At 32.4% G+C, this 17,711-nt stretch overlaps 1 protein-coding gene across 3 annotated transcripts in view; it reads right to left on the bottom strand.

Annotated features, from left to right (window-relative positions):
* The window catches only part of LOC136982159 (piwi-like protein Ago3), a 106,261-nt gene that overhangs the window by 44,951 nt on the left and 43,599 nt on the right, over positions 1 to 17,711 (bottom strand). For all 3 annotated transcript variants that reach the window (XM_067278582.1, XM_067278585.1, XM_067278583.1), the window contains exon 15: positions 6,841 to 7,029. In XM_067278582.1, the coding sequence (XP_067134683.1) occupies positions 6,841 to 7,029 (189 nt within the window). The remainder of the gene's footprint in view (positions 1 to 6,840; positions 7,030 to 17,711) is intronic.

The raw sequence follows: 17,711 nt of genomic DNA, 5'->3' as shown, positions 1-17,711 counted from the left end.
TCGCTTAAACATTTCTTGGCTCTGACAAAAACTTACATTTCCCTCATCATTATAAGCATCATCAAAGAAACGTTTTCTTTTTGGGACCTTTTTTTAAAATCACAATACACTTTTATTTCTGACATGCTTAATGCCTCTGCTTCTATTTCCAGAAATGAACTTCTTAAACTATTAACGTAATGATATAAATTGTCAAAAATATTTACTGCAAAATGCTTGCATTTATTCTGGAAAGAATTTTATCCCAAATAACTGTTAACAAAATTAATTCTAAAGTATTCAGTTTGCTTGCTATTTTTCGTGATTCTTCTTTAACAGAACATTTCTGAGATTCGTCTAAAGATATTTCAAGAAGAGCACTTTTTATTTGGTCGAACCCAGCGCGAATTGCTTTAACTGCATCAGCTCTACAAGACCATCTCGTAGTACATAACTTTTTTACTGTAAAATGTTTATTATTTGCGGCAAAAGGATTTTTTTCTAAAATGTTCCACCTATACGTAGAAGCCGAAAAAAGGTATAAATGATTTCCAGTAAATTAAAATATGTTATTGCCTGCAAGCATGATTCACTAGCACTATTTATTACTAGATTTAATGAATGCGAAGCACAAGGAACGTAATGGGCTGTTTCACTGTCTTTTAATGCGGTTTTGGAGCCAATTGTATTTGCCGGACATATTTGCTGCATTATCGTAGCTTTGTCCTTTACAATTGCTAATATCAAGTCCTAATTTTACAATATTCTGTAAAAGTTCATTTTCTGATGATTCCCCCGAGTGAGAATAAATGGGAATAAACCCAAAAAATCTCTCGATTGGGTTTCCATCTTCTGATAAATAGCGCAATATAAAAGTTATTTGGTCTCCATGTGTCGTATCAGGAGTAGAGTCAATTATTATAGAAAAATATTTGGCAGCTTTAATTTCTGACACAAACGTTTCTAACATTTTCTTGTTCAATATTTCAATAAATTTATTACAAATAGTCGAAGAAAGATAACTCACGTTGTCTTTTCCAGCTGACCCATATTGTTTTATATGCGATGGTAAAAACTCATCAAATTCTACAAATATTCAAGAGTTCTAATGTAATTCCCTCTTACTCTTTTCTGAATGTCAATTCAGAAAAGAGTTCATTAGAGCCACGAAATGCAAGAGAATTTTTAGCTAAAAATTTTATTGTTGCTACTACCCGCAGCAGTATTTTTCTCCAGTATTTTTTTTTTCTAAATACTTTTATTCAACTATAGTATCTACACGTCCCTCAACTGAATTTCTTCCTATCAAAATTTCAATAGAATGCCTATGGTCAGTAGAACGTTCATGTTTTTTTACTCTTACATTTACATTTTTCCAGTCCGAGTAGCCTTCTGTAAAAGCGGTTCTTCTGATCGCAAATATCTTGCAAACATAGCAGTTCATTGCTTTACTTCTTGGGCTATACACTAACCATTCTCGCTCAATTTTTTCACCGTTTGCCTTGTTACGAGTAAAAATATTTTTCTTTAATGACCGAGTTACAGTTTTTCCACCTTCTGTCACTACTTTTTTAGCGGTGTGTACAAGAGAAATATTTGACGATGGTTTATTTTTAAGCAAATAATGTTGCGTGTCTGTTGTTAAATTTAAAGGCCATAATGAAATGTCCAAATTGTCAAAAATTAAAATATCATTAACGATGTTGGATCTACCTTCTACATTTTGTATTTCTACTTCATTAATTGCATTTTCGTTTTTCTTCTCAACCTCTGGTATGTTTTTGTCTTCTATATTTTTCATTTCAACTACTTCAATTATATTTTCATTGTTTTCTGTCTTCTCTATTTGTACTTCTTGATTTTCACTGTTTCCAGAATATTCACCAACGTCCTTTTCTTCAGGCTCAACTTCCACATTGATATCGTCTACTTTTGTATGAATAACATATTTTAGCAGAGCGTTTCTGTTTATTTGCTTCTTCCTCCAACTTCTTCACGCACTTTCTTTTCTCAGAACCCGAAGCGTGATGATAATTCATTTTCTCTAATATATTAAAATTTATAATTTAACAAGCTCAAATAATCAAAATTATAAAATTACAGTAGGACCCCCCTATAACACGGGTTCATATAAGACGGATTCCTATAACACGCTAAAAGCGGCTCGTACCAGTATAACACGGTAAAAGAATGAGTCAGATTGTCATGGCCGACTCGTGTCTCAACAGGATTAATCGAATCTGGACCAATAGTGGACATTGCACAAACTGTTGAGTTTAAACAAGCAGCAGACCTACTAAAAAACATTTATTATTCAACAGCTATAAAAATTATATTTCTATTAATGACGTCTCCAAAGTTTAGCGAATTTTTCGCAGAAAGAATAACTTATCGGAAAACACGCGTCCGCCATTCGACGAGCCGCTCCGCAACGAAAACAAGCTTAAGCATGGGCGTGTGCGAACGATGTGCACTCCGTAAGTATTCCTACAATTTTTTGTTTATAGCATAGTTTATATGAATTTTACCTAAAAAATTATACATGTTTTGGAAATGTTCGAGTCAAATTAGTCCAGAATCGATTAATTTTATGGGAAAAAACCTTTCAAACAGCCGTACCCGCTAAAGTGAACGAGTGTTGGGCTCATGTATTTGTAAAATCTAAGTGACTCGTACAACACGGAATTCATATAACACGGAACGTATCTACCGTGTTATACGGTTGTCTACTCTATTAAAATAATGGTAAATCACCTACCTCTGAACCTCAACTTGCCTTACAGTAGAAAAGTAAAGAATTCAAAATCCACACTTGCAACGAACTTCATACTGTTAAACACTAGGGGCGCCCCTAGCTACTATTTAAATTAACAATATAAATATTATTGTCACAGAATGACACTGCTGCCACTAGATTTACAGACATTGCCAAAAACATCCACAAGGGCACCCCAGCTATGATTTTCAGCTTTTATTCAGTATAATTGAGTATATTATTATTTATAAATGCCCACTAGGAGCGTTTCGGGCGGCTAGTTTAACAATATTTCACAGGATGTTAAGAATACATATAGTTATTATTATTCTTATCGCTATAAAAAATTCTAAATTATTGGAAGAATTACTTTCAATAAGAAGAAACATAAGAAGATATTTTTTTTAGATTTTAGAATTCATAATAACAATATAAGAAGCAATATGTTTTTATTTGTTTATTATATACAGTTGTCCAACAGAAAAGTAAACTATCTTATTTACAAATCTTTTCAAAATACAGTAGACAGTTTGACTGGGCCCTTCAAAAAACCGGGCCCTAGACATTTGCCTCATTTGTCTATTCGATGATCCGGCCCTGCTTGGCAAGATATTTGCCTCCAAATATGGAACCTCAATAGCATTAGTTTCAGTCACAATCCTGCTTGTGGATGTTGCATTTCCAAGTAAGTTATGTTTTAGGAATAGCAATCAGTGCCTTTAACATAGCCTCAAAGCTGACATAGTCACCTGGGTTGAATAGTTAAATGTGATAGTCATAGTGGAGCATGCAGCGTAACTCCTGATCACACCAAGAAGTAGGTTGATTTCGGCAGGCTATATCTGATGTAATATAAGAGTATTATAAGAAATGAACAACCATGACAATATACACAAAGCATATAGGCCTATACAACTACCCAAACTGCATGAATCAAAACCAAAATCTGAAATATAAGAAAATAAGTTTAAATAGCCTGCCCACCCACCAGGTGTTTAAGGAGATTGACCTTAAACAGAAAGACACACAATAATTTAAGACAGATGCAGTGGTAAAATCATTATTCGTGTGCATTTTTCTTTTTTAATATAAAAACACTATGTAGCATAGGCTACATACTGTTTTGTTCATCTAAAACCAAAAATATTCTAAAAAATTGATTTAGTAGATTCTGTGATTACCTCTAGCAAACAAGCAAACACTCTCGCTTTATATATTATTATAATCAACACTAAATCCATAATCTGTTACCAGTGTAATTCGTGTGAAAAAAAATCTTTCCTCACAAACGTTTTCGAACTTTCTAAGATAGTTCTTCCTCAGGCAAAAAATCCGATGAAATGCTTTGAAAAAAGAATGTGGAGATTTAAAACAAAACCGACTGCTCACATAACGAAACTCATTGAGATGGGCACGTGCACTCGTGTGCGGATGGCAATATTTAAAGGTTGCAGTCTATAAAGGCCTGCCATGCTACGGAAAGACTAAGTTCATCCTTTCGGTTGATATAGGTGCTCACATGGTTAGCCTTGTAGATGGATACGACTTCTAGCCATTTTAGATGTTCTAGGTGGGGTGCAGTGACGATAACGTTGGCCTTGTCGAATTCCACCTCAATGTCGGGATCAGACGCATAGGTGGCCATGGCAGTGATGTGTCGCCTGTGTCAAAGGTCCACCTGGTGATCACATATTCTGGTATTTATAGAGCACTTGGTGGAACTGATATATATAAGGCTCTAGTCACATCTGTTATACTACATTCACACACAATCCACAACTCACTTCGATCTCGATTTACCTACAATCTGGATTGTGACTGTCGCCAGTCGAACATTGTGCTGTTCGCACAGGCAGTTTGCTTGAGAAGAACCTGGCTATTACATGCGATGATAAAACTGGCATAACTACTCAGTAAGTTACGAACACCAACACAACAAAATGGAAGTTTTGATTAGAAATAAATACTTTTTCTTGCCATATATCTAATAATAGACAGATGTCATCATCTCTCCAAATATCTTTTTTATTTCTATCTCGATAGCCTGACGTGTTCCGCAGCCATCTTGTATTTTCTCGTGTGCGTGGGATTGTGGGATCTCTCTTATAACTGGATCTAGTTTCAACAACTCTCTTGAGTTGATTGCAACTGAACCTTGTTTCAGTTGAGACAGAAACGGTCGAGAGAGGTCGCATCAAGGCATAGTTGCCAACCTTGGTCACAATCTAGATTGAAATGCTTGGTGCGAACAGGGTATTACAATCAGGAGAGTCCTTTCCATTTCTGAAGATGTTGAAGATTGTGGGACATCTCCTATGCGCTATTTGTATTTGATGCTTGCTGGCAATCTCTGCATATACCACTTTAACATATACATTAAACGTGACTGGGATATTCGGATATGATATTCCGGGTAAGTGCTGGCCTTCACATGCGTAGTGGGTGTGTATTGCAAGCATTGATGTTGCTCAACCGGCCAGTGTGTTAGATTAGAATATCTGTGTCTGGCTGCTATCTTCTTAATGTAATTTAACTCAGTGACTAGGGCTTGTGAAGTGGATGAGTGGAAAAACGCCCTTCTAACCAGAGTATTAAAGGCTGCAGCCTTGTAGGAGAATGGGACATAAACAGAAAATAAATTTAACGATATAAAAATAGTTTTTACATAATTACAAGTAGTATAGAATTAAATAAATGAAATATAATGTGATACACGAATAATTACAAATTGTAAAAGGTAAATTCGAATAGAATATAAATATAAAAACAAAACAATATAACAATTGAATATACGATTCAATAACATCTCTTTTATAAAATGGCGATATTATATATATAATAACGAAAAGATATGAAAACATTTTTTGCAAAGTTGAACTGTATAATCAATAAATATATCTTGAAATAACGACATTTTCATTGCTGTTTTTACACTTTAATTCATAAACTTTATAAAAGTATAATTTAAAACAAATCGATTTAAAACATGATAAAAACAATTTTATAAACGAAGCAGAAATAAATTAAAAGAAATGTATTAAAAGTAAACAGTTCTGACAAAACTGGATTCTTAAATATCAAGGACAATGTTCTGTTCAATACAGTTAATCAGTGACCTTGACATCTGACCCAGTTCTGACAGGGAAAGTTTTTGTTTACAAAGTAATAAAGCACTTAGCGCGTTGTTGTCATTAACAGAGGGGAGTGGGTGGCAGCTCATATGACACCCTGTTGCTAAAGCAATAAACTTTCACCGACCTTGACAGACAATCTTACCTGTCTCTAATTACTAAGAATAACAAGTGGGGAGCAGTTATTTAAACAGTAATAAAACACTTGGCGGTTTATCAAGTGACTTCTCAGATTACCGCAAAAGCAATAAACACTGGAAATTGACACACAATCTCTTCCTCTCCGATTACAAAGAAACCGACGTCAATAGAGATAATCTATTAAGAAATGTAACCTGATCTGTTTATTTTAAAGCTGTATCGTCTCTAATTTCATAGAAATAAACGTAAATAAAACGTAATAAAGAAAAAAAAGTATGAAAATAACAGATTCGATCATAATTTCTGATAATCGGCTGTAAGCACATTTACGCTTTTAAAATAAAAATGGCCGATGCTAAGCATTAGAAAAGCAATAAGCTAGTAGTATTATTAATCTACGGTGCTGTAACGCGTCCCTCCGATCGATTTCCGCGCCCCTGTTGATCGAAATCAGACTAATCCACCTGGATGACGATTAGACGTTCTTACGTCACGGATGAGCAACTCCCTGAGCTGCGCAATCGACCGACAGCTCGCCAACTTCATTGCACGTATCTGTACATATGTAATGTACTGTAAATGTTTTAATGTAAAACTTCAAAAATAAACTTGACTATACATAAAAAATAACCAACTGCACTTTAACCTGCCATCTGTCGGCTTTGTTCGTAACTTCAAAAGTTCGTAAGTAGAGGACTGCCTGTACATTGACATATTAATATATAATACACTCTATATACAATAAATAAATATATTAAATAACAATTTTCTTATTAATATTTAATTCAAGTATAAATTTTAAAAAATTGTTTAATTTTATTATAATAGGATTACCTGAGGATTAACATTATCTCTAACTGCTTTTAGATATGTTTCTGTTCTGTCATCATTTATTTCAATTTTACGTGGGTCATTTATTCTAATGCCAATACCATTAGATATTTTCCTCATCATCTGAATAAAATCATGAGCTCTATTAGAATCACGTTTCCAGAACACAATTAGCCATGTTTCCAGGTCAACCTAAAAAAAATATATGAAATATTAATGGAAAAAAAAATACAAAAAATTTAACAACAGTAGACTGTTTTAAATTCAATCCAACATAATTATCAATATAGATACGTATATTTCATTTCTCATATTACAAGCAACATCCAATATCATTTGTATTTAATATAATAGTTAATAAATTTTTGTTTCATAAATAACTTCTTGTTGTTTAAATATATTACTTGCTGTAATATTTTTACTTCTAATTCACTTAAAAACTTTGACTCCTTGATGAGTACTGAATAATGCTGAGCCAAACATTCAGATTAAAAATTAAAAAAGTCACTTACTGACTATATATACAGGAATCAGAGTTGCCAATTTTCAGAAATCAATTTCTGTTCCCCAAATACCTGAAGTAGTTCCAAATAACTCATTCAAAAGCACATTGTGTTCTTAGGTAGTGTGCAAAGTTTTAAGATTTTCTATAAAGCAGTTGCTGAAATATAAGCAATTGAAAAGTGCAAAAATAACCAAAAGAGCTGTATTTTCTTTTTCTTCATCCAGCACTGCAGACACTTGTAGAGAAAAAAATACTGGGTCTAGAAAATTTAAATTTTAAATTTAACCTTTCTCATTATCAGTGAGGTGCATGCAAAACTTTCAGGTCAATATGTCAAAGTTCACTGGGTTTTCCATACAGCTAATTCAGTTTTATGGCTTAATTTTATGCTTATAAAGATAACGCATAAATAAAATGAATTTCATTCAAAATGTTACTCAGAATAACAAAAGCTAAAATATTTGTCAATTAAAACTTTTTATAAGGATTTTTCTAAGCAATGTATCAAAAATATCAGTTGATGCTGACTGAAATGAATATTGAAAGCATAGGTCAGCAACAACTGAAGTAAATATTCAACATAAAAGATATAAAATTCTATAGGACTTATTTATTGTACATTACTAGTTGTTTCATTTGTTTTAATATATTTTATGAAATTATTCCTTATTTTTGCCTATAAAGTTTATATAGTTCTATTTATTGAACAATGTTTACTGTCCCTAATTTTAATTTTTAAATTAATAAACTAATTAAAAGTTATGAATTATATTATTGAATTATGAATTGTCATCCAATATTTTCTGAACAAAAATTACATTACTATATTCTATTTTTAAACGAACAGAAGATCTAAGATCTAAGTACTACAAAGCATTATATATATATATATATATATATATATATATATATATTACTGGTAAAATATTACTTGTATGTGTAAACAGTAGACTCCCCCCTATAACACAGATTCATATAAGATGGATTCATTTAACACGGCAGAAAAATTGCGATTGCGTTCATATAACACGCTAAAAGAGGCTTGTATAACATGGTAAAAGGATGACAGACTGTCATGGTTGACTCGTGTCACAACAGGATTGATCGAATCTGGACCAATAGTGGACATTGCACAAACCGTTGAGTTTAAACAAGCAGTAGACCTACTAAAAAAACATTATTCAACGGCCATAAAAATTATATTTCTATTAATGATGTCTCCAAAGTTCAGCAAATTTTTCACAGAAAGAATAACTTATCAGGAAACACGTCCACTGTTCAATGAGCCACTCCGCAATGAAAACAAGCTTAAGCAATGGCATCTTTGAATGGCGCACACTCGGTAAGTAATCCTACAATTTTTTGTTTATAGCATAGTTTATATAGATTATTCCCAAAAAATACATGTTTTGGAAATGTTCGAGTCAAATTAGCCTAGAATTGATTAATTTTATGGAAGAAAACCTTTCAAACAACTGTACCCCCTAAACTGCACAAGTGCCGGGCTGTGAACAGCTAATGTATTTGTAAAATCTAAGTGACTCGACTCGTACAACATGGAATTCATATAACACGGAACGTATCTACTGTGTTATGGGGGGTTTACTCTACTGTGTATATATATATATATACATACACACACACACACACACACACAAGTAATATTTTACCAGAGGTGCAGAATATTTTCAGAACCAAATAGTTCCTCAGAAATACAGTAGCAAACAAAGTAAAACAATTTACAAATCAATTAATAATTACTACTGTATAGTTTGCAAAATTCAAAGTAATAATAAATCATACAAATAATTAATTGCATCTACAGCAGGGGTGTCCAACCCACGGCCCGCAGGCTAGATGTGGCCTAAGGTAAGTTCCAATGTGGCCCAATAAACATGTAAACAAAACTGAAAATTTTATTTATTTTTTTATTTATTTACTTCAATGACAAACTCAAAAAATAAATTTCACAAAGTTTATATATATTTTATTTTTGAGCAAAAAGGGAATATTTTCAAATACATGGAAATATGTGAATGAGGAAGGAATACTAAATAAAGCTGGAGTTGTGACTCAAAGGATTATAGACCCAAATTTTGAGAAAGGAGAGAAAGGACAAAAGATGAAAAGTGGTAAGAAATGTTAAATTTGCATAATCTTCTGTTATGCAAATATTGACCCTTAATTTTCCAACCTATCTCACTTCTTTATCTTTTGTCCTTTCTCTCCTTTCCCCACATTTGGGTCTATGGTCTTTTGAGTCCCAACTCCCTCTTTATTTAGTATTCCGTCCAGTATTGCAAGATTTGGTTACCCTTTAAATAGTTTGGCATAAAAAACATCATTTGGCACATTGGCTATTTTTGGGCTACATATTATTTATAAATGTATTAGTTGAATAAAAATGCACTTTAAAATGGTGTTTCGTCATTTTTTATTAATTAGAGACCCAAATAATACAAATATTTGTGTTTTACAAATAAATTTTTGTTTATCTCCTTTATAATAAATGAATTTATCTATTTCTAAGTAAGAATTGAAAGTGTCTGTATAAGTGATTTTTTAAAATATCCTTTTTTGTGATAAAGTTTTAATACTTATTACTATAATCTAGAAATGTTACCGTATTTTACAGACTATAAGACGCACCTGAATTTTGGAGGCAATTTTTCGAAGAAAAAAGTGCATTTATAGTCCATAAAACACGGTAATCCTAAAATATACTTGTATATTTAAGGATTGGGCACAAGTATATTATATATACTTGTGGCCCAAAACTCCATGACTTTTTCCAATGTGGCCCAGAGAAACAAAAAGGTTGGACACCCCTGATCTACAGTATAATTTGCTGCTCAACACTGAACATCACTTAAAAACTTTTAAATTCAAAAAGCACTTCAAGCATGTGTCACCATCATAGATAGGATAGTGTGAGATCCTGGGGACAATTAAGTAGTTAAATTAAAATTAAAATGTGAAATTAAGAAAGTGGAAAAACCCCAGTTTTTCTAACACCTGGCATTTTTGTTGCCCTCTGATCTGATAGATAAAAAATGATCTAATATCCTTACAACACCAAAAATCTTTAATCTTTAACACTGTTTTAAGTAAGTTTATAAGATAAGTCACAACATCTCGATCACATCTAAGAACTTCGAATTTGTTTGCTTTACAGGGTAAAAAGAGTCATAACACCTGGCAAGAAAGTATCAACAATCCAGCCAGGTTGTCAAATTCTTGCAGCCCGCTGCAGCCAATGTAGTGACACATCTTGACCTTAGACCACATTAAATCAAAATCAGCTGATTCTACTCTCATGATTAGGAGGATAAAAAGAGCACGCAATCGAAGTTCAGCATGGACTACACCATAGAAGCAGGTGGTCCAAGACATATTCAGGTAGACCACCATGGAAGCAGCTCTACTTGTCATACTCCTGGCTAAGTTATCTCCATGGAAGTTTACCTACTGATACACCTTGATGAAAATAGAAGATATTGTCAATCTCTCAGAGGTATTATGTTAGAAATGTTTATAAACTCTCTCTCGGTCAACTTAGATAGTAAGTTACAATTGTATATAGCCCATGAAGTATATCCAGTAGATATTGGATTGTTATATATATGAAGCGTGCAATGCCATAAGGTTGTAAATGCCAAAAAACAAATTTTTCAGGAGAGAGAAAAAACACTTTTTCTAATGAACAAACTTTAATCAAATGCTAGAAAAATTATTTTAACAATTTATAGTTTGGAATAAAACATTGGGTTTAATTTCAAACACCTACAAATAATAGTAAGGAAACAAAAAAAGTTTAAAAACAGGGTTAGAGCCATAACGTTGTAAATGCAAAAATTGTGCAAGTGCATAAAGTTGTAAATGCCAAAAACGATTGCAGTCATAAAATTAATGTTTCTACAGCTGAAAAACAGTTTTGAATACCAAAAACTTACATTTAAATTATTAAACACAATTTACAAATTCAATATCAATTTTAACATTAAAAACTGACAATAATCTATTAATGACTTGAACTGGGCTGTAATCTTTATCAATAAGGTATTAATTTAGTGTAATAAAAGTTAAAACGTATTTAAAAACTTCAAATTTGGAAGATTAATGGAAGTCCAAATATCATTTTGAAATATCAAATAATAAAGTGACAGGTTAACTATTAATAAACTGACATTTAGTTATCCGGTTCTGCTAGAATCTCCTTGAAATAGGTTTGTGCTATTGGATTTAAAAATGGTATCATTTTACCAATGTCAGGTTTCTTCTTTTGAGGAATCCCAAAATGGGAGCGAGCAAGAGGAAGTGGAAGATTTTTGAAATCATCAATGCTAACTCCATCTTTCAGCACATTAAGCCCAGTGCACCATCTTGCTGCTTTACCTCCATCTTTAGCAATCATAACTTTACCAAAGTTATTTGATGAGTCTAATTTGGGATGCTGTTGAGATTCCCAGGTCTTTTGTATTCAAAAATGCGTGGGCAATCGATTTAAAGTCATGAAATTTCTCAAATACGATGCAGGTAAAAGGGTTTTTGGTCCCTGCACTTTTAATGATGTCCACAAGATCCTTTAGTGTGTAGGCTTTGCATTTTTTCCTCCGTTTTTCAATTAGAGCAAAGTCTCGATCACAGCTGAGAAATGTGTGACCCTTTACAGGGTATTTATGTGTTATTTCTGAAAATACATTATTGGCCAATAACACCAGATACATGGCTATCACGTATTGATTTTTGTTTTGACCAACACCATTGTCTGTCCACAAAGTCAGCTTCTTTCGGTCACCAATAGCAGCCTCAGTAGTAATATAATGGTATATACAGGATGATATTTCCAAAGACCCTCTTCCTCCAAAATTCTCACTCCACAAACACATGCATCCTTTCTCTTTAATTGAATCGTGAATTCCAAGGTTGTAGCATGCCAATTGTTGAGCATAATACATTTCAGTGTGTGTTAATTGTGGTATATACATTTGCTGCTGCAAGTCAAAAGATATAACATACGAATCTGAGGTTTTAGCATTTTTTGTGTCATCAGACATGTCTTTTGTGGTTACTTCAGCTCTGTAATGATGTAATTCCAGTTCTGTTTTTGCTGATGCATCACCAGCTTTTATTCGTACATCAAGGCGGTCACAAGTTGAGCAAGTGTCCATGCGAGGTCTTTGAAAAGACAGATTGAATTTGGTCAGGAAAATTTCGTTGTACCATTGTCGAGTAACTGGGGCTTTGCTCCCAGCATACTGTTGACAATATTTCTCAAGGAAGGCTCTATACATTCTGCTAACATTGAGATCAGGTGATAAGTACATTTTATCTGTACTTTTGGCTCGAGCATAATGACTTTCTTCACTTGGAAAACTCTTAATGTGCTCAATTATTTTTTCCGTCCACAACTGCTTTTCAGTACATTTTCGCTGGCCTCCTCTTTGATCAGTAGCATCCATTTTTCCTTCCAAAATCTTTTCTCTAATCAACTGAATTCTTCTTGCAGTAACCCCGAATGTATTACACAAAGTCTTAAGACAAACTCTTATTTCACTTCCACCGGGAAGAAGCAAATGATAACTGAAAGAGTGTTGCCTTCTACTTCCAGAAGGATGGTGGTACTTCCCATATCGTCTCCTTTTTATCATCTGGGGATGAACAAGTCTTTGAAGATAACTCTGTTGCTTATTGTAGTCAGCCAGTTCATAAAATTGTTGGAAGAGTTCCTGACGGTAAGCCAACGTTACGTTTTTGCAAGCGAAGGAACACTTGCATGTCACCTGTAACGTAAACAAAAAGTTTGACAAACTTGTTGGAAACAGTCATATACAAGTTGTTCACCCATGCATAGACACAATAACTATCCATATCTTGCAAATCTCAAATCCACGTCTATATTTTTGAAGTATTAAGTCTTTTACTTACCCCTGTTGGTGGATCCTTTCTCGGATTAACTTTCTGTGCTTATGGGAGAAATGTACTCTAAGCCACTATTTTTTTGTTTCTTTCGAATGTTCTTCTTCCATTTTTCTGCACATTTCTTTCTTCATTCCATTAACGAACCTGAAGAAGATCTCGATGGAGATTCGAAAACGTTAGTTTTTTCTGTTAATTTTCGTCGTTTGTACCGGAAATTTAAAGGTTGAAGTTGCTGGATTAGACTTCTTTTAGGTATTTCATACTTTAAGGAATTCATTTCACTCGTAAAAAACTCACTGCGTTACAAATTGGAATAACAAAATGATGTAAAAGTAAACCGTAACATTTTACGCGCCAAAAGTCACGTGGCTTGCGCTTTGGCGCTTAAAACATTATGGCTTGCACATAACGTCATCTTCAAAATATAGCCACTTAGAGCGCCACAATCGCCACAATATTTTTTTGTAGGAAAAAACATTGCATTTAAAATTCATTTCTTCAATAAAACGAATTTTGAGAAAAATGGCATTTACAACCTTATGGCATTGCATGCTTCATATATGCTTGTCTCTGCATATAACTATAATTGTAGCATATTATTGTATTATATGCTTCCTTTTTTTTTGTCTATTAAATTTATTGTTTAGTGAACCTGGCATCGATTCAGTTATTACTCAGGAAACAGACTCTTATCGACTTACCCACCACACTCCCCACTCGAACAACAAAGTACAGTAAGACACCCCCCTTAACGCACAGGATAGGTTCCTAGATGACAAAGAGCTAAATGAAACAGTATTAAATGAGATCATTTTAACACAGAGTAAATAAGGAAAGAGGGACATGCAACCAAAAATAAACAGATTTTACTTTAATTTTAAGTCATTTTTATATTAATTTGCATAATAATATATGTTAAATAACACACAAACATATGCACACAGAGATGTAAAGTTCATTTTTTGTGATGAAGGTCCTGGCTCTTATGAAATTCTGGTTTTTTGCAATAAAGTCATGTAGTTTCATTTGTCGCTTTCTTTTTTTTTCCTTAAGCAAATGTTGGTAGCAGAAGATCACACCCAAAAACCCCTCGTTTTGCTTTTGCACTCCTTTCAAAATCTGGACTATTCACTACAATTTAATCAATGATTTCAGTTATCATTATCAAACTTTTACTAAGGAAATCTGTAAAGAAATTTTTTGGGTTCTTCATTTTCAGAATCAGTATTTTCCAGTTCTACATGAATTCCTTGTTCTGCCAGGTCTTGAAGATGGTTACTGGTAAAGCTCTCACCAGAAACCTGCAGTAACTCTTCAATATCCTGCTCATCTACAATATCTCATAGTACTGCTGGTATTGATTAAGTTGACAATTTGGACAACAATAAGCTGCTCTCATTGAGAATCCATGGAAACTTCCGGCTATACCTTTTTCCACACTCCACATGCATTTATCAGTTAATTCTTGCCAACCAAAATCGATATTGCTTATGGCATCCATGATGTTATATTTTTCCAAAATTGCACCACACAAACATAGACTTAAGCAAAGTACAGTGCTGCGATGAATTGCCCCTTTTGTTGATTGGTTCGTGTTCGGGAATAATCGTATTATATATGAATCAATGAAATACTGCATTAATTTAAATCAGCATAAATTTTGAGCTTCTTTTTTAGGCTTTGAGCATACCGCATTATATTGAATCAGTGTAGCATCGAGGTAGCATTAAACAACGTTTTACTGTACCCTCCTATTTGAACATATCTTTAGAAGAGTAGAACATACTATTTCGAGTTAGGACTTGCAGAAATACTATCCTACTGGTGTCAGGACCTGACATCAAAGGGATCTTACAATCCTGACAACATCTAACAGAATAGCCATCCAGTGACAAAGTGAGCAGCCTTTACCAGGCTGACATCGGAGAAATGATTAGGTCTCGCGCCTTAACCCCTGGTTTCTCACAATAGCATACACAATTATAAACTCAATATAATTAGTCATTGCCAATGTCACAGGACAATTAACAGACTATTTGATATTCAAAAAAACAAAATTTATTTATAATGACGATGGTCGTTCAATTTTTTTCTGAAAGAAATGAGATGAACTAAATTTTTGCAAAAAGACAAATACTTTTTGTTTTCATTGTCTTTATTATTATTATTTTCTTTTCTATTTAGCTATTTAATCAAGACTATTCAGAAACAATTTTATATGCATTCTATTATAGTCAACTAAGACCTATCTTATTAATGGGACATTTACACCGGTGTAGTAGTTATTTGCAATTAATTTTACAACAAGCAAACCTAACAGAGAAAATATACAGTCTGATATAGAAAAAGAAAATAATAATAGTATTAATTATTTAGATATAGCCATTGAAAGAAATGAAAATAAATTAGAATACAAAAGATTTGTCAAACCTATGCAAATATCTGAAGTCCTTAATTACAAATCAAATAGCCCAATAACTATGAAATTCGATATTTTTAAAATGTATATTGATAAAATAAAACATAGAACAAGTAAAATTGAAAATCAACAATAGAAACAAAACAAATTATAAAGATGTTTTTATTTAATAGCTACCCAAAAAAACTGTTTGAAAAATGGCTACATTGTATAATTAATAATGAATATTGAAATAAGACATTTGATAAAGATAAAAAATGTATAACTTTAATTTATAAACCGAAACTATTTGAAAGAGTTAAAAGAGTTTTAAGTGATAGATTAAAATTAATACCCGAAAAAAAAAAAAAGATTTATTTAAAAAATATTTATATCATAGGTCAGATTAAAAAAAACTGATATAATGGAAGAGGTAGTCTATTCTTTTAACTGTAATTGTAACCCAAGAAAAACATATGTAGGTGAAACAAAAAGAAAATTAAAAATACATATAAAAGAACAGGTAAAGTCAATAAAGGGAAAATATGTAAATTCTGCAGTGCTTTAGCCATTGTTGTTACAGTGTTCCACCACTATAACAGCAATGGATGGTGAAATAGATTTAAACACGATTAAAATAAAGAAAAAAAAAAGCAACAATTTTAAACACCAGCTATTTAAACATATCTATATAAAAAGACAAATCAACAATAACTTAGGACGGAAAATCCACCAATCATGGCAGAGCATAATCGATGACGAAAATACTAGGCAAAGGGATATAAAAAGACGGAAGTGATAGGTGATGGGTAATTATCTGTTCAAGCGAGCTAAGGATGGTTATGTTAGTTCAATTTAATTTTAAGAATGTTTTGTTTTTGTAATTTTAAACCCCATTTTTTAAAAAAATTTTATGCAAAAATATGTATTCAAAGAATGTAAAATTGGTGATTATTCTATATGCAGTTTATGCATATTTCGAGATAATTGAGTACAAAAAATTTGTAAGTTTTTACCATATCATTGTCGAGAATTTTTTTAAACCATTGTAAAATAAAATTTAATTATTACATACTTTTTAGAACATCGTTGTAAATCTGCTGATGAGGGACGTATGTGTCCGAAAAACACGAATATGTGTAATATGTGTATTATGTGTACAGGAACAACAGGTGAAAAATAAAGATTTTGTTTTTTCTCATTAAGAATTCATACTTATTGCAAATAACTATCACACCAGTGTAAATGTCCCATTAATAAGATAGCTTTTAGTTGACTATAATAGAATAAAACAAGAGATAAGGATGTAAAAGCAACTAAATTACAGATACGACTTACTAGCCTTGTATAGCTTTGCAGTTACTACTTAAAAACGTAACACAAACATTTTCAACCCACTTCAGGTGTTTTATAAGTTTTTCTGGTGAGACTCCAATTTTTCCAAAAATTGAAGTCGCACCAGAAAAACTAAACAAGGTTAGTAAGTCATATCTATAATTATCACTTTGTTTGCTAGATGGATTTGATGGCAACTAAATTAAGTTTTATATGCAATTTATTAATTTGCAAATTTTCCACACGAGGGATGTGTGAATATTTTGTTTTAATTCATGTTGATGTACAGTTTAACCCATTAAATAGCATCAAAAAGAGTTTTGAAATAAGAACAATCTTTTTCCAGTTTTTTACAGCAATTTCTTGGTTTTGGTTTTTCTTAAAAGTCAAAACCTTGGTTCAGTATTTGAGACAGATTCATCTTTACTGCAAACACAACTGTGTAAGTAGGCAGTGATATAACAAGTACCAAAACTGATCAGAAACACAGTAAGAAGCATTTCAATTTCAAAACAGGTGATTTCTGTGTGTCTTGGCAAGTATTCCTAATTAATGTCTATAGGATTAGCGAGACCCTACTCCATTTTATTGCAACATTTTTGCAATTATTGTTACAAAACATAATAATAATATCACAAGTTTCCCTGGGACTGTTGTAGTTACCATAAATCTTGTTTATGCAATCAGACATTTTCTATACCTCTGTATTTTACT

The sequence above is a fragment of the Centruroides vittatus genome, unplaced genomic scaffold, assembly GCF_030686945.1.
Source record: "Centruroides vittatus isolate TY-2023 unplaced genomic scaffold, ASM3068694v2 contig_815, whole genome shotgun sequence".
NCBI classification, from domain to species: Eukaryota; Metazoa; Arthropoda; class Arachnida; order Scorpiones; family Buthidae; genus Centruroides; species Centruroides vittatus.
Note: the sequence above shows the minus strand (reverse complement) of the source record. Positions and strands in the feature narration are given on the sequence as shown.